Raw genomic sequence first — 18293 nt, forward strand, 5'->3', positions numbered from 1 at the left:
GCATTAGTCGGTCCTGGTGGCACTGTCATACTCCAACAGCAAAGGATTGGATAGCATCGCATAAAAACACTCAAGCTCATGATTCAAATTTAAGCGGTCTAATACTTAAAGCTTTGGCTTAGTCTGTGGGGAGGATTTTACAGAGGTTAGTTAGGCACTGGAGTGCCACATTCTACTAAAGCATCCACAAGGTTCCTTTATGAGGAGAGAGAAGGAGGAACAGTTCCCTCCAGTGGTGAAATAGAACAACTGTAAGCTACAGTAAATATGAATAAGAAATGTGTAGCCGTGAATCAACACATAACAGTGATCAGAATTAGAAATAAACACATGCAGAGAGTTACTGACTGGAGTAGATGCTGATAATCTGAAAAACATTAGTTGCCATTAGAGACACTGTTGGCTCAATTCCCAGATTATGATTTCACTGCAATGTTTCATAACCTTGGATTTCAAATAGTAGCGTAGGGAAAAATTTGCCTGAGGGTGGGACATCTGCATGTGTGTGTGTACGTCCTTATAAATGAAGAGTACGGGGCATGCAAGCCAGTGTTACCTTATTTGACCGCAGAGACACTCGTCCTCCGCACCGAGCACAGAATTTCGTTTGGCAATATGAACAGAGGTGGCCACAGCCATCGGCAAACTTGGTTTTGTGGCATATCCCGCAGGTTGGGGCTTCACTCTTCTGGTCCTGAGTCTGTTTAGACTCCTCCCCCATCTTCTTGACCTGGTCCTTATACGACTCAAACTGCTGGTGCAACTTCCTGTAAGTAAATGTAAGTAAGACAGAGGTTAGGAAAAGGGAGATAGGGTTTAGTGAACTAGAAAAAAGAGGGTTTGTGTTTGACTCATTTATTTACTGTATGCTGATTTGTACAGGCACAAGTATACAGCAAAAGCCAATGCTTCATAGCAAAATAAGCCTGTTACAATAATTATGATTTTAAATTATTCAGGTCATCAAAAATGGTCGTGGTCATGTCCATATATTGTACATTATTGCCCTGGTGTTGAAATACATGTTTGTTTGCATGCAAATGACACTAACATTTTAGCCAACATGATGCCAGAATAAAAAGCCGGGTTTCCCAAACCTTAATAGCCCACTGTAAGACCTAGATGCAGCAACTAAGCATTTTCTCCTCACAGCACCTGAGCTTCATCTGCTTTCTGTGTCTCACGGTGGGCGGGTCTCAACATGTACACAGTTATTTATGTTTTATTTATTTAGGATATTAAATAGTTTTCACACGCCAATTCCAATGTCTAAATATTCTCAAGGATAAAAAGTTCATTGCTATTTGAAAGGGTGTGCTTGCTTCATTATTCTATTATATTATCATTATATCAGTGGTATAAAATGGTCTTAAGATTATACTTTTTATCGCAATTATTTCTGGGACAACATACCATCCACAAAACGCCGTTATTGTGACAAGTCAATACCACAGAGTTTGCAAGGTCAATCCCTTGATGGGCTACACCTCTCATTTAAACAATTTTAGGAAAACACTGACCTAAGGACACAGTATATAACCCAATTATATCCAAAAATTGCTGTGTTTCACTTTAAATATTTAGTGAAACAACTATCCTTCACACAAAGATAAATAATGTAGATAAATAATGTTTGTGTTATTGGTATAAAAATATAGTATACTTATGTTTTTTGTTATAGTCTTTTGTCTATTGTCACCAGTCTGATTCATGTGTTTGGTCCTGTTGTGAAAATCACACTCACACAAGCTCCAACTATCTACTGATTAACTGATACGACTTCAGGCATGTGCAATGTGTGGGATTTTGAAAGGAAAAGCAGACACCATGACCTCAGAAGCTTCAAAGCAGAGCTCCTCCTTTGATACCGCACCCCTCCCAAAACAGGGGGAGGGTGGGGTATCAAATTTGCTTTGCAAGTTTAAGAACATCACTTAATTCCACTTTCTCAGGTTCCCCTGAGTTTAATGAATCATTTGCACCTGTGTTTCTATATCAGGACAGTCGTAAGGTGAGACAGAGAACACCCTAGAGCCACACTATTGGATAATTATATTACCAATATGCACAATTATTACTTCAATATTTTTTTACTTACCAGAAATCATTACTGTCACACACAGTAGAGGCTATCCACTAAGCATTTGTCAGTGCAGTGTCTATTGTGCTACTGTTTGTGCCCTATAGATGGCCTCCTACTGATACATTATACCTCATCTTACACAGTAGATTCTTAACTCCTAACAGGTTCTGAGAGGCTACTGAAAAAAAAACTGCATGGACTCTTCGCATGCATTTTGTATGACACATGTCAATTGAGCGTCTCCTTGGAAACTAAACACTGGGCTGACTTCATAATATGGCGATTAGAATTGGTTTCGCCCCACATATCCCCTGCAACATTCATTAGCACTTGTGAATTATTGAGCAACGCTATCCTTTTACCACATACAGCTCTGCATTTGAGATAAACGTGCTTCCTTTACCCACAACCAGACCTTTAGAGCCCAAACGTAACAGCCAGGCACCACCTGAAGACTATCTGCGTGTGAGAGCGAGTCTCTGTGCCATCTAAACATTAGATCAAGTGCCAATGCCATGCCCCCCGTTGTACCCACTGAGGGATTAAAGGGCTAATTGTGTCACAGCCTTTGTGTGTTTACCAAGCAGAGATTAGTATGTAGCCTTGTTTAACAGATCCCACCAAATCTCATTTACTGACAGAGGGCCTGATAACAGAGTGATGAAGACTGATACAAGAGGTAAAGCCACTGTCTCCGAGGATCAAGGAAATAAGACTTCAAACAATTGTGTTTTATTCTCACTTAATCTCCTCTCACACGCAAACGTTTACAGAGACATGAGCTCAATCCCGGGCCACTACATGGACTAAGGGCGACTGCTCTATTGACAGACATGGTCACTGAGAAGAGCTGTTAAAGATAACCAATGATTACCTCTCCCTTCCTCTGTATCAGGTCACTTCTTCTACGCCTCACTCACTTCTTGGGGTCTAAATAAAGGTTGTAAAAAACATTTTTATAAAGCCACTTTCACAGGTAAGAATTTCACTAGTTTGACTGCAGTCTGTTGCAAATAAGTTGGTTTTAAGATGCACTGAGACAGATATCAAGGAGCAAGAATGAGCCCTTTAATTAGAGAGTAAACAATAAATAAATACAAGAGGGCTTGCATGTGATGCAGTGTGCAGAATATTGAAATGCACGGTAACCCATTAAGGCATGACAGAGAAAACAAAGAATAAATATGGAATAAGAGTAGACCTAAAGTGGCAGCAGGCAAATGGTACACAGTGCCCACTCCAGAGGGTTTGCTTATTCGGTCAAACACGGTCAAATGTAGGTGACACTGCTGACGAGTAATCATATGCTGCTCATTGTCCCATCCCATGCTAGTGTATCAGAGCTCTCTTACCTCTGGGCCGCACCAGGCAGCTACACACAGCCGGTAACCTGAGCCTCTGTCTTGGACATATGACAGACCCAACAGCGCGGGTGAACTACAAGCTCCCTGCAAGCTCCTGGACTCTACCTCTGCCACAAACTGTCTGAGCTGAATTATAGCTCCTCTATCATCCGTAATACATCATATTGGAACTAAAAGCATAGACGTGACAGTGTATCAACCAGCATATATTTGTGTATATTAATAGCATACAATAAAAGGGAAATTAGCACCTTCTTTCAAGTCCTACAATCTAAAACAACTTGAACTAATGACCTTCAAGCTGTGCTTCTGTTTTGAGTAATGTTATATTTAACATAGTGTTATAGCTCTCCATTTAACATTAATGTTAACACAAAAATGACTTGCAATGAAAGAACAACACAGCAAGCTCACAAACCAACAGCCCTGACAAACTGTTATGGCTAACAAATTAGCTAACAAACTCATATACTGTACATAGGTATCACACACAAAACAACATTACCATTTTTTTAGTATTTGGGGACATGCATCTGGCCACCTGACAAATTAACAAAGCTAGTAGGCCTACTCGTCTTCCTTTCTATAGTTTCTATAGTTCTATGGTCTCCACAAACTTATGACAAAAACATCAGTTTTAGCTTGCTAGCTGCTCCAAGCTAGCCGAGCAAACCAATGTACTTGTTACCTTTGTGTAGCTGCCATGGTGTGCCAGAGTACAGAAGGTTTATCTGGCGTTTTTTTGTCCAAAAAAAAATTGTTTCTGTATTAAGCCATCAAATCAAATATAACAAAGTTTTCTACTTCTTAAAGGTAATGATGCCTTAATATTGTAGCCACTTGGCTGGAAATAGCTTCGCAACAAGCATTCAACCCAAAGCTATGACAAATTTTTGTGGCTAACTAGTTAGCTGACAAATCAAGCTAACAAACACAGAACAACATTACCATTTACAGCATTTAGAGTCGAGTTTCTGGCCACCTGACAGTTTAAGAAAGTTTAATATTCATCCTCCGTTCTGCTCTGGTTTGGTCTCCACAAACGTTGGAGAAAAATAGGAGTTTTTAGCTTGCTAGTTGCTCCAAGCTAGCTGCTAGCTTTGTGTGGCTGCTGTTATCTGCCAGAGAGATCTCAGATTTTTTTTCCTCCATTGTGCTGCAGAGTTCAATAATAGTTTTCTGTGGGCTTCGTATGGAAGAAAGTCTTTTTATATTATATATATATATATATATATATATATATATATATGTGTGTGTGTGTGTGTGTGTGTGTGTGTGTATATAGTATATATATATATATATATATATATATATATATATATATATATATATATATATATATATATATATATATAGATATAGATATAGTCATGTAAAACATTTTGGTAAATTGAAACTTATTGAACTTGCTACTATCTGTTTACTCCAGCATGTGTCCTCCAAGAGCTACTGTGGCCTTTAGCGACCCCTCACCTTCTTCTGACTAGCTTTTTCATTTGATAAAGCAGGAAAAGCACAGGTGTAATTAATCGAGAAAATCATGAAATCACATTCAGGTGTGCATGTTGCACAGCCCTGGTACTGGCATTGCTAACTCATGTCTGGCTTACAGCGACACTTAATGGGACAGAGCCACCACCAATAATTATTTACACCTGCATTATTCCTACTTAAAAAGTCACAATCTGCTGTTAACTCACTCCCCTGTTTACTCATTCACTATTCCCTAGATGATAAATACCAAATAGTTCACAGTGATATTGAGATCTTGGATGCAATGCATACATTTTACAGAATATGTACACTCATATAAAATGGTGGGAAAAAATCTAGAGCACAATGTCGCAAATACAGCTCTTTTGCTCAAAATTGTCTAACAAACTGACAAATTCACTCTGTATTACCACATGGCTGTATAAGCTACAGCCTCACAGATGAGTCGGAGACAGAAATGTTGGCAATATACTTTTCTGCAAACCACAGATAATCAGTCTATCATAATCTATCAGTAATCTATCATATCAGCGTTTCTAAAGGTAAATAGTATTTGAGCTGTCATCTTGAGGTGGAGGGGAATGTGGGAGGTGTGACACTTAGGTGAAATACCTGCCAAGCTGCAAACCATTTTTCAAGACAAACAATTAAAACCGGTTGTTTTTCAGAAAGTCATCACTGCGTTTCCAGCGGCTTTTAGCCACACAATCTGCATGTTTTTTTACTGTGTCTCCACTGCAGTTGGTGCCCCAAAATGTGGTGGTTTTTTTACCAAGACATTACTGTGTTTTTTTACCAGGACAGTGCCAAGAAACTGGTCGTGTTTTACCGGGAAATCGATGTGTTTCTATTTGGGTTAGTGACACAAAAAGGGGTTGTTTTTGACAAACATCGCTTTATTTCAAGCCAGGATTGTGCCACTAAAACTGGGTATTTTTAGCCAAAACATGATCTTCCATAATCAAGTGTTTTTTGTTCCCAAACCTAACAACAAATTAACCACAGAGTTGCTGAAACATAAGGAAAAGTAAAGTTAAGTTGCAACATATCCACCACATGAGAACATATACTCAGCATTTATTCTGGTGACTTGGTTGGCTACAACCCTCTAGCAGAAACACTGATGAATGAATTATATAACTAAATTTACAAATCATAAGTTACAAGCCTTTGTATGTCAGTTGTCAGCAGGTGCCATTGACTGCTTTTTTTTTTGGACTGGACACATTAGACAGGTTTAACCCTACAGGCCACTCTCATGCAACATCTTTGTGCAGCCAGGTAACTCAGGTCCACAGTGTTTTTGGTTCTCTATTCTTCCTAGGAGTTAACTGCAGTGGTGAATAAGTTAATTTATTAGATTGGATGGCAATAAATAAAACTCTGAGCGCTGAGAGAAGCTAAATATGTCGATAAATCTCATGGAACAACATTTAAGAATACATTTTGAACTTCCTAACTCTAACCGTAAGGCATTAGTTAAGTCTGGCCTAGGTGGTCATGTGGTTATTTGGGCCACACTAGCAGCTGTGAGACTCACGGAGGCAATAAGTGCTTGTAACTCCATGTTACTCTTTGTCATCATTTAAATGAATCTGCATTACAGGTATATTGACTAGAAATACATTATGAACTGTAACAAATTATTATTATTATCATTATATAAGCCTATTTAACATTAGCCAAAAAGCAATACATTTTAATCACAGATCAAATGATATGAAAATTAAAGAAGTATTGCTCAGCGTGGTACATTATGGTATGTAAAGAATTTTATTTTGCGCCACATTTTCATTGCATTAAATGAAGAGCATTGGGGTTAATCAACATCCAAACATATATTATGATATTTATTGCATTTTTTTCTTTAGTTTAGTGTATTAGTACGAATACCAACTCGCAAAGCGTTGCCATTTTGTCTTTTATAAAAGTAGAATCCATCATGTTACTCCACTCCCACAACACCACACTCTGCTTGTATGCCTCAACAAACACAGTCTAATATCCACCAGGGTCAAACATACTGTGCGTCCAGCTGCTGGGGTCACCACTGTATGTTTGCGCCCGCTGGGAGGAGATCAGAAGGGAATCTGTACTATTACTTACGCGTCTGGCTCTGGCTCCTTGTCATTTTGGGACTTTTGCTGGGGCTGAAGGACGTTATTTACCAGCTCAGTGATCCCACTAAAGGGAAACCACCTGTTCAAATAAGCAAAGTGTGACTGGAACATCGCAATGAGTCATCATGGGAGAAAACAATCTGTCCTGAAAAGGGGTGTTTTTAGGAAGCGGGTCAGATTCTAAGAAGTGAACAGTAGCAGGGACATTCACTACAACCAGCGCAGAGAGAGAGGAGAAGGCCGGGACATGGGCAGAGCAGCGATTAGTGGAACATTGACAACCAGACACAGTGGTCAGAAATACAGAGAGAGAGACAGAAGAAGAAAGAAAGATGATACAGACAGATTTACAGTAGAGGGGAGGAGAGAAGAAGCGGGAAAGCTCTACAGCCAATGGAAATGAGAGCTGCATCAAACGCTCAGCTGAGGGTAACAGGAGTGTCATTTATTCCAGCCTGGTGGTGCAGTGGGGGTCAGGTTATCAGTCTGGTTAGCCCTACAGGTGGATTCAGTCAAAATGCAGCTACAGTACAGTAGAGCAGGGCAGGTGCATCTAGCCCACAATTGAATTACGAGGCTACACAAGCCAATCAGAGTGCAGATGACACACTGGATGAGAATGGGCAGCCAGTAGGAGACCAGGGACAAGGGGAAAGGGTTTGAGGGCCTGGCTATAACAAAGCCAGTAGAAAGGAAAAGCTGTCATCACTGATGTCATGGAAGTCGGCTGTTTAGTGTCCAGCACAGAATTCAACAGTCTGGTCAATGCATTCAAAAGCTTATGAAAATAAAATGCCGCTGCGCGATCATTGTGCTACCGCAGCTGCTTTCCATGACATTAGTGACATTTCTTTCATTTTCCTCCCAGACAGAGAGGAGAAAGCCACATGAAGCACACAGCACCAACTGACAGGAAGAAGTGTCAAAGCCTAGAGCACTCTGGGTAATGCAGTTTACTTACTGTGCTGGCTGAGGCTTTGGTTCTTCTTTGATCCTAAAACATAAAAAAAAAAAAAGGTGTGCACAGCTCAGTGCATACAGAACACAAAGAGATGAGGAAAACAATCTAAAAGACACAAAACACTGACACAACTGATATCACTGAAGATGAGCATGACATAAATTATACTTCAACTATAATATGAATAATATTCAGGATATTATAGATGATGCTTTGATGAAAATGAGCATACAGTGACGACAATGAGGTAAACACCACAAAAAAAGAATATTTAAAGATGATGTAAAGAAAATAAGTGATTTAGACCAACTTAAAATAAAACATGACTGCTTCATGTGAGTAACACCCTCTCTCGTACTGTATGTACGAGCATTGTACCATTTTTTATGGCACCAGGGTGGATCCAAAGTACCAATCCACCACACTACTGCAAAGTGTTCATTCAGCATAAGGAGCTTTTCTAAGAGAAATTCATAATGAATGTTGGCCGTCCACACCATGAGCACACCAGTTCCCAGAAATATAGCCACACATCTGTGCAAGTTCAGAGTCACCAGCAAGCTGAGCAGTCCAGCTGAGTGACATTTGAGTGTTGAGCTGCATCAGAAGGTGAAGATGGAAGCAGGAGCTCATTCTGTGTAAAGCTGAGCGACAAATGGTTAATATAGTAGTAGATAGTATAGCCATTCAAGGGGAAGTTTGCATATCAACAATACATTTTTTTTCTCTTCTCCGTAGTGCTATTTATCAATCTAGATTGTTTTGTTGTGAGTTGCAGAGTGTTGGAGACATCAGTCATTGAAATGTATGCCTTCTCTCCAATATAATGGAACTAGAAGACACTCTGCTTGTGGTGCTCAAAGCGCCAAAACAAATACATTTGAAAAACTCAACAGCAGTGTCTCTTTACAGAAATCATCACCTGGTTACTCAAGATAATCCACAGACATTGTTGTGAGCAGTATCATGCAGACACTATTTACTCCACTGAACCACTCCCGCTTTGAAAACCACAGGCCAAGTGTCATGTAGATCCATAAGTAGTTATAATGGATAGAAGGCAGACATCTATGCAGCCAATATCTCCGACACTTGGCAACTCACACCAAAACAATCTACATTGATAAACAGCACTACAGGTGAGAGATAAAAAAAATGATTTTGTGATTTTTGGGGTGAGCTGTCCCTTTAACATCCATGTATGATTAAAGGATCTGTTTACCTGAATTATCAAAAAGACACATTTTGTCACTTTCTGACTTTTTTGGTGATCTAAGCACTGAAAAATTGCATAGGCCTATAAATATTTTAACAGAAAAAAACAAGCAATGTCCTGGTTACTCTGGAAAATCCACAGATTTCATTCTTTACAATGATTATATTTTACTGGAACTACTTTCTGTAGATGAAATTGCACCTATATGGAAACTTTCTCTCTACTGTTGGACATGATTTTTTATCCTGTGAGTACCACAAGCAAAATTCAATTCTTCTCCATTGTATCGGCAGAGCAGCAGAAATAACAGAGGTGGATATCTTAAAACCTGTGCAAAAAAACCCACAACTTAATAAACAGACTAACTCATAGGCCAAAAAATAACAAAGCGCTGGACTATTTCTCACAACAGTATCTATTAAACTTCCTCTAATGACCTCATAGGCTGGGAGAGTGGGAGTTACAGCCATCATATACAGTCAGCAAAACCAGCACTCAGTTTTACACACACACACACACACACACACACACACACACACACACACACACACACAGTTACCACCACCACATGACTGTCTAATATCTGTACACCTTCTAACACTGAAGCTGTCAGTTCAGCCGCGCTCTCCTGGTTAAAGAGCAGACGTCATTATAAGCAGAGTGCACGTCAGAACTTCACACACCTCATTATCATCGCTTAAATTAAGTTCATAGTAAGCTTTGTTTAACTGTGTGAAAAAAATGTGGATTGTAATTGGAATTTTTCTGAATGAGAAATTTGTCCACCCATACTAACAGTATTGTTGCTCAGTGTTAAGAAAATAGTAAAAAAAATGCACATCACAATTCCAAGAACCCAAGGTTCTCTCCGCATAGTGCCAGGTAACAGTCCAAAACCCAAATATATTCAAAGTACAGTGATAAAAACACAGAGAAGCAGTAAATAAACCCTTTGAAACATGAGCAATTAGCTTGACTTCTTTGAAAAACATGGGAAGAAAGTAATGGGCAATGAAAAAGAAATAACTTAAAAATTTGTAAAAATGTACAAGAAATATATCAGAAAATTAGTCAAAAAAGAACCATAACAAAACAAAGAGAGAGCTAAAAAAGCAAAAAAAAACTTTGAAAAAGTGCTTAAATATCATTAACTTAAATAGAAAATTATGCTAATTATAAATATAGTTTTCCTCAGTTTGTTTTGTAAATAATTTTCTAAATCTACAAAATTTTTCCAATTTATGAAACATTTCTTCCCAAGTTGCTCATGCCTTTTTTCCCCATGTTTTGACATAAATCAAACCAATTTGCTCAGGGCTCAAGGGTTTAAATACTTGTGAAAAGTGTCTGAAAGTAGCACAAGAAGTGATGTCACTCCTGCAAATAAGATGTTTCTTTCACAAACATGGGAAGGAGGCAATGAGCGACTTATAAAGTAATTTTAAAAAAGAAAACGTGAAAAGTACTACCTAAAAGTTAGGGAAAAAAGAAACATAAGAAAAGTTGAATAAAAAACCCTACAAAGCTAAAAGCTTACAATAATAATAATAATTCTTTATATATATATATATATATATATATATATATATATATATATATATATATATATATATATATAATGTATATACCATATGCTCACTGCTTTTCCCCCATGTTTTCTTTAAAGAAAGCAAACCGATTTGTTCTGAAGACATCCAAACACTGCCTAAAAAAGTGATGTGGATCCAGGTTTAAAGGGTTAAACTAAGAGCACTCAATTTTTCTCCCAAAACTTTACGTTGCTAGAACTAAAAAGCCTCTCAAATCCATGCTTTATGTAAACTCTCCACTAAAAACACACCTTTACACAGCATTACCGTGTCTACTACAACTAACAGGTGCTTCATGCTTCCTTCACAAAATCTACTGTAAAGCAATACTCCATCAAGTTTAAATACTTCAGACTAATCAGTGTGTACATGCCATTAAACTCCTTAAGTCTCAAACCATTGTCACATGCAGAGCATCAGCAGTGAAGCCTCCCTACAGTCGACTTCAGCCAGAGGTAGAGCACACCAGAGTGAGGAATCTGTCTGTCTGATCTGTGTCAGATGGGTGAGAGAACACACGAGAGAAGATATAGTCCTGTGTACCCATCAGTCTCGCTGCTCTGTTTTCCGATGAGCCAGTCCATATTTATCCTCTCGCTGTGTTCTCCCGATGACCTGCAGCGCCGTTCTTTATTGATCCCATCAGCCCCGTCTCTGTGGTCGCATTACAAGCCTCATATTTATCTGATCGAGCCTGCTGCCTGCTGCCTGCCTGGACGGCTGCCGGACAAAGTGTGTGTGTGTTTGTGTGTGTGTGACGATCCACCTGTGTGTACCCATATCCATGTGTGTACTGTACTCATATGCGTGCATATGTGAGTGTGAGTGCGTGGTGTATTATTTGACATGGGGCAGTAAAATGAGTGAGTGTAAAATGTCACAAATGACGTACTCAGTCTCCCGGCTGCTGAGGAGGCCTGCCGGGCAGATACAGTCTCTGTTTTCCATCTCTTTAACCTGCACTCTGTTACACATCAACAACGCAGCACACACAAAATGACAAACACACACTACAGGTTTAGGAAAAGCTTTGTGTAGTGCATCCACATGTCTGGATGTATAATTCTCTCTTTTTTCTGTCTCAGAGTGACAATTTTAAGTCTCAGTAAGCCACATGCTGCTGGTATTTTTAGTCTGTTGTTATTTTTGTTCTGTATTTGGGTTTCCACCTTCTCTGCTTCACTGGCTTTGCATGGAGAAGCATCCGGTCTGATGATGACTGATGTTACACTGCTCTCTAGTGGACACGTGTTGCATGAACTTCTAAGAACTACAGCTGATTTCTGGAGCTCTATGAAGGAATGTGTATGTTTTTATGCCATTTCGGCTAAATTTCTCTTTTGAAATGGACATAACAGAACATAGCAAAAGCTAGAGGAAGAGAGAAGAGTGAGTTAAAACATAGTGCTTTTGTTATTTTTGTCATCTAAAACCCTGCTGGATCGCATTGGAGTCATCATTAATGCAATTAACCAGCTGGCAGGATGCTCAGCAGTACTGTGGGTCCTAAAGGCAAACAGCCAGTTAATCTTTTAGTTAACTGGCAGAGAATTAAAGCAGCAACTATTTTGGTAATCGATTAATCGTTCAATTTTCAAGCAATATCTGCCTCTAAAGCTTTATCTGTCATTTTTGGAGTTCCACCTGATCCACCGAGCCCTGGCTTTTACAACCTCACCCGCCAGATATCTCGTTTTACTAAAATGGAAGCACAATTTTGCTCCTACACATGATGGTTGGATTAAGGATGTTCATAATATAAAATATAACAAAGATAATATAAAACTTATAATAAAAAACTGAGATTTTCTCTCATGAGCTTGATTAAATTATTCAAGAAAATATGGTACCCTTTTATGGAATATATCAACCTGCTAAACATTGCACCAGACAAGGAAGAGGATTGAACAAGATTTCTCCTTAGTCCTTAATTTAAAGTCCACACATAAAATAAATTACCACATATTCAATTTCATTACACTAAATATTAACACATGAGCTTACAACACTGTGCAATAAAACACATTGCGAGAATAAAGCACAATCACTTAAAATTCTGTAAATACATAGCAGTGCAACCAAAAAAGTGCATAATATTGCTTCAAGACTGGTGGCATAAAAACACTGCAAAGGCAGAACATGTTAATAGGCCACGAAATACCAAAAACAGGACAATAAAGTAGTTGCTGTACTGGAAAAAAAACAGGTTGACATGATAAATGAGGTCTTCAAAATAAAGTGTGTTTTTTCATACTTGACACACTCACATATCACAAGTCAGAATGAACCGGCGACCCACTTTTGGATCATGACCCACCATTTGGGAACCACTGATGTAGGAGATGTGGAAAGAACACTACAGACAAGCACTAACATCTTTAGCAGGAAATGGGAGGACGTCATTTCTGTTCATGTTCTGGACTGTACCTTTAAAACAACGCAGCCACACTGCTAAACACCAAAGATGATCAGCAAAATCAAACATCTACATGAAGTTAGAGCGTTGCCCCTTTAAGAACTGACTCAGAAGATGGCAATAATTCTGTCTCTCCAGGGAAGGCAAAGCAAAATGTGCATGCTGTGATGCCAAAATACATGGTCTCCGTGTAAAAGCAAACAAGTCTGCAACTCTCTTGTTGAGGATTTGGTTCAACTCAGATGGGAGTGAGATCCTTCTGAGAGTTGGATTGATGCAGCTCCTTCTGTAAAGACAGCAGGAAAATTACACAGCGGGCTGTCACGAGGACCTGAACATTTTAGTAAGATCCCAGAGATTTAATTAATCTGAGCCCTCTGAAGATATCGCTGCTAATAAGCAGAGGGGACGGAACGAGAGGAGAGGAAAGGAAATCACCTCTACACTGTAATTTTGCCGTCTCTCTTTCACCAAAAACCACTCTGTTGCCACAGTTAGTGTGAACACAGATACAATCATCTGAATCATTACATCATTAAAAATCAGAACAAGGTTGGCAACATGTAACATGTAAAGAGATTCAAAAAAAGACATGCACATCCCATAGTGGGTGCTGGATCCAAGATAAACCAAAATGTGAAAAAATAGAGGTCTGCGTAAGTCTGAGGACGAGTGTTTTGGCTCGAAACGTCACTTGTTTTCGCAGAATAAAATCCTTTCAGGGGAGCTCCCCGGTGTGCGGACCTCTATTTTATTACATTTTTTTTAACATCTAACATGTACCACAGCAGGTCCAGCAACAGTTAATGTGCATCTAACAACTTCTGATAGGCAGAAGAAACAAAGATCTTAATACAACTTAGATGCCAAGCTAAGGCCTGCTGGCACAGACAACACCATCATTCATTCATACTGTAGTTAACACATTTGGGCACTGATTGTCAAATCAACTGACAAACTACAGAAGCTTCAGTAAACATAAATGTTATTGTGCATCTAAAGAAATATTTCATAAAACAGAAACAGCCCTTTACTGGTTTGGTTTAGGCTCACTGCTCTCATCAACACTTGTAGGCCAGATGTTTTCAGCAATGAAAAAGCTCTCCTGAACCCCACCACTGTGCACTTCCTGTCCAGCACCAAACAGACAGACAGTTAGCCACTAGCTGGTGAACATAGTGGAGCATTTAGCTGCTAAAGAGTCAGATATTCCGCTCAGGCGTTGGTGGGAAGCAAAACAGAGCGAAAAGGAGAGTGCGTATAGGACAAACATTCATCAGGTGCGCACATACAGGACTCCAGATAAATGCTTAAGTTTCTCTGTGTCTGCTTGATGTGTAAACTGTTAATTGTTTGCTTCACCATGTCCATTTTGTGAGTTGATAACACGTCGATGATGCTTAATGCACTGGCACCAAAGTGCCAAAAAATCATCCTTTACAGGTTTCACAAGCGATATGGCTTGAAAATGCTGAGCTGAAGCACCTGTTAGCTCTACTGACATGATTATGTGGATTATACATCTCTGCTAATTAGTAAATTATTTACGCCTTTACTCCACCATATATTTACATAGAAAAGTATATATTAAGTGCTAAATGTCACGTATAAAACCTTTAAGTGGCAAAATTGAAAGGCTTATGTTTAAAATTATTACTCTCAGGGGTGCCCAGTGGCTCACCTGGTGGAGTGGGCATGTCATGTGCAGAGGCTGTGTCCTCGCCGCAGTGGCTGCTGGTTTGGCACCAACCTGCAACCCTTTGCTACATGTCATCCCCCCCTCTCTCTCGCCCCCTTTCACGCTTAAGCTGTCCTTTTATAATAAAGATAAAGGCCAAAAAATATCTTTAAACTATTAGCATAAAAAGGTATTTTCAGTGCCACAACCAGGAAATAATGCAGGTAACAGCTATGGAACAGTACATTTTCCTTTAGTAACCTGCTGTTTCATTATCTAATCATTGTCAAAAATGACTTGAATAAGCACTTCCATCAGTTTGCTGGCTCTCCATCAACAATAACAGTCGACTTCTGTTCATTTCAGGCACTAACAGCAGACACACACACAGTATTCCCTGTCACACAGCACTGAGCTTCAGCACATGCCGCACAAAGCATAATTACTTTCCAGTTACACCACCTCCCCTGCCCAAAGTGTGCCGGGCATGCCCAGCCAGTCCCTCTAAGGTCTCTCTCTCTCTATCCATCTAATCCCAACTTTGAGCAAACTGCAGCTGCTCAGGAGCTTTCTATTCCTCTCTCAAAAGTCAGCCAGATGTTGGTGGAACAGCAAAGAACAGTGGGGATGTGGGTACATGTACAGTAGCAGCACTCTCCTCAGGGAAAGTGTGACTTTTCACTGAGGAGCAGGCAGAAACAAGCCCAAACATGGCTTCCAACTCAACAGCTAAATATCCCTTGAAACGTGAATATAGGCCTCTACAGAACCTGGTTAGTTTGTGATTGAGGTGTTTCTCCGCTGTTTCACTAAAGCTACATTCAGGATTCCTTAGCCTCTGAACTTTCTTGCAGAGAGAGATGATACAATAAAATGCCACAACTGTCTCCTCAAATTATTTGAGAGTAGGATATCAACATCCCATAATGCTTTATTGTTTAGTGAGATGCAACCTCATCTTGGCATCAACATTGAAGTAAAACAAATCTGTGATAGTGGATCTCATGGCTAAGCAGTGACCCTGCAGGCCCTTTGAATCCACTCCACACTGAGTGACAATTAGATCATAAGGGAGTAATCTGGCTCAGTGGGTAAATACCAACTACATACATCATTAACACTATCCCAGCCTGTCAGTGCTGCCAGGGGATGAGGTTAATGTCCATCTGAAATCATCCACAGGCAAGTGAGCTACAGGGAAATCTCTCACTGGAGGAGGTGGCTAAATTCTGCTCTTGTGGTGGGAAGATTTTTTTAATGCCACCTGCAACGGTGTCATTTTAATAGGCCACACTTTAGTAACCTACTTTTGGGTTACTTGATCAAGAAATGATCTGGTTACTTTGTGGTTCAAAAAAAAGAAAAATCTAATGCTAAAATCTTAAAACAGAAAAAGTTTTTCTTAAATTAGTTGCAAGAATGTGTTATGTATGACAAGGCATTTATATGCCTATCATTTCTATTCCTAATGCCTTTTTAAGCAACAACAGGCCCAGTTTTAAATTGTGCAACATAAAATGATATATATTTTTTATTACAATAAAGAATAGCACTAGACTATTGGTAGGTGTTTAAGCATACAGAGACCAGATAAGGTATAAAACCAAATAAAAAAAACAAACAAACTATTTTTATTGAAGAAAATAGAAAGATGTGAGATGTGTTTGTGTAGTATTGTAGTAAAGATGTACAATTTTTATAATTCTGTATCACACAAATATGTATTTGTGTAATATCTACTATCCTGTTTGATCCAATACAATACAATGCAGTATGACACAACACGACATGATTCATTACTATACTATACTATACTATACTATACTATCAATATGATACTATGCCATACGGTATGAAACTATACTATACAAAATGAAAAAATTCATACGATATATTACTATACTATACTATAAATTACTACAATACACCATACTATACTGTGTTGGTATGATTTTGGGAAGGCCAGAAGCACTATGTAAATAAATTATATTTTTGTTTACTGCTGCTGTCATCCTTCAACACTTCGTATTATATTTTCTCTCTTTTTTTGTCTCTACATGTCCAGGTCCATTCTGTCTTTTGTTTGGGTTTTTCTACTTTCCTTACGGCTCGCACATTGCACATTGACAAAACCATTTTCCTGCTCTGCACATCAGCCTATCACACACAATATAGGTGTGTATGCCTCTGCTGACAATGATCCTGATGAAGACTGCAACACACTGGACATTTTAAATACACACTGTCATGTAAAGTAAAGGCATTTTAAATTTGCACAAATCTTACAGTGTGCCTTGGATTCTTTTTGAAGGATAACTGCATTTTATATCTTACTGAAAAGATATTCCACCCACAAGATAAAATAAATCTAATGCAGTGTGTCAAATGTGAGAGAATGGCCATACTGTATGAGCTTGTGTCCAAAAGTGTCCAAAATGTGGGAACAACATTAAATAAAGCAGAAAAATATAATCACTGTAAAATCTAGCAGAACCTCCTTCTTAACCCTTTCAAACCTGAGCCAACTGTCCTGATTCCTTTCAAGAACATAAAACGGGACAATGAGCAACTTTACAAGAAATGAGCCAAAAACTAGCAACGAAATAATAAAAGTTATGAGAGAATTTCCTAAGGAAACAAAATGACCTCAACATAAAATTATAAAAATAGTTTTCTGGACATTTTTTTCTGAGTTTTTGATAGTTTCCTAATGATATTCTCTCTCTGTCTTTTACTATTTTATTATTGTTAAAATTATTCTTATTTTTAATTATTTTTCTTGTCTCCTTTTACCATTTTCTTACCAAGCTGCTCATTGCCTTCTTTCCATGTTTTCAAAAGAAATCAAACCAGTTTTCTCAGATTTCAAAGCTTTAACAGTGTCCAAACGCATCACAAAAAGAAAGCTCAATCCGGGTCTCAAAGGGTTAAAAATGTGTTACTGTTCTCAGCCACATGAGGAAAATCAACATACACAGTGTATGACCGCGTCAGCGTCATCCCTGCAGGAAACATAAAACAGAAATCCCCCATTGTACCTCCTCTACTGTACATTCCCCCGAAATTCTCCAGGAAGAGGAGCTAAAAATAGCAGCTCGTTTAAAGACAGACGATTAGGTCTTGAGACACCTGTTCATTCTACCTCTCTAATAAATGCCACAAGACGTGCTACTTAACACTTTCTCTCCACCTCAGGAGAGGATTAGGGGCAGGGGATAGAGTGCTGATAACTTCCTCTGGCACGGGGCGCTGGCACCGTGCGATAGGCAGGGCAGGAGGGACGGCACGAGGGCAAGCGCCTCGGTGTGGAGGGGTTGGCCAGCTACCACAGCTGGGCCTTAGAAAGCACAGATAGGATTGAATCCGCGGGGC

The 18293-nt window shown here is 39.1% G+C and overlaps 1 protein-coding gene across 34 annotated transcripts in view; it reads right to left on the bottom strand.

Annotated features, from left to right (window-relative positions):
- The window catches only part of rims2a (regulating synaptic membrane exocytosis 2a), a 162285-nt gene that overhangs the window by 126626 nt on the left and 17366 nt on the right, over nucleotides 1-18293 (bottom strand). For 29 of the 34 annotated variants that reach the window (XM_088083908.1, XM_088083909.1, XM_088083912.1 and 26 more), the window contains exons 3-5: nucleotides 8023-8055; nucleotides 7048-7140; nucleotides 557-767 (exon numbers count right to left, since the gene is read on the bottom strand). In XM_088083908.1, coding sequence (XP_087940034.1) covers nucleotides 557-767; nucleotides 7048-7140; nucleotides 8023-8055 — 337 coding nt within the window. The remainder of the gene's footprint in view (nucleotides 1-556; nucleotides 768-7047; nucleotides 7141-8022; nucleotides 8056-18293) is intronic. The other 5 variants (XM_088083920.1, XM_088083926.1, XM_088083930.1 and 2 more) reach the window with 1 other exon arrangement.

This window comes from Plectropomus leopardus, chromosome 11 (assembly GCF_026936395.1).
Source record: "Plectropomus leopardus strain MGB_pleo_1.0 chromosome 11, ASM2693639v1, whole genome shotgun sequence".
NCBI classification, from domain to species: domain Eukaryota; kingdom Metazoa; phylum Chordata; class Actinopteri; order Perciformes; family Serranidae; genus Plectropomus; species Plectropomus leopardus.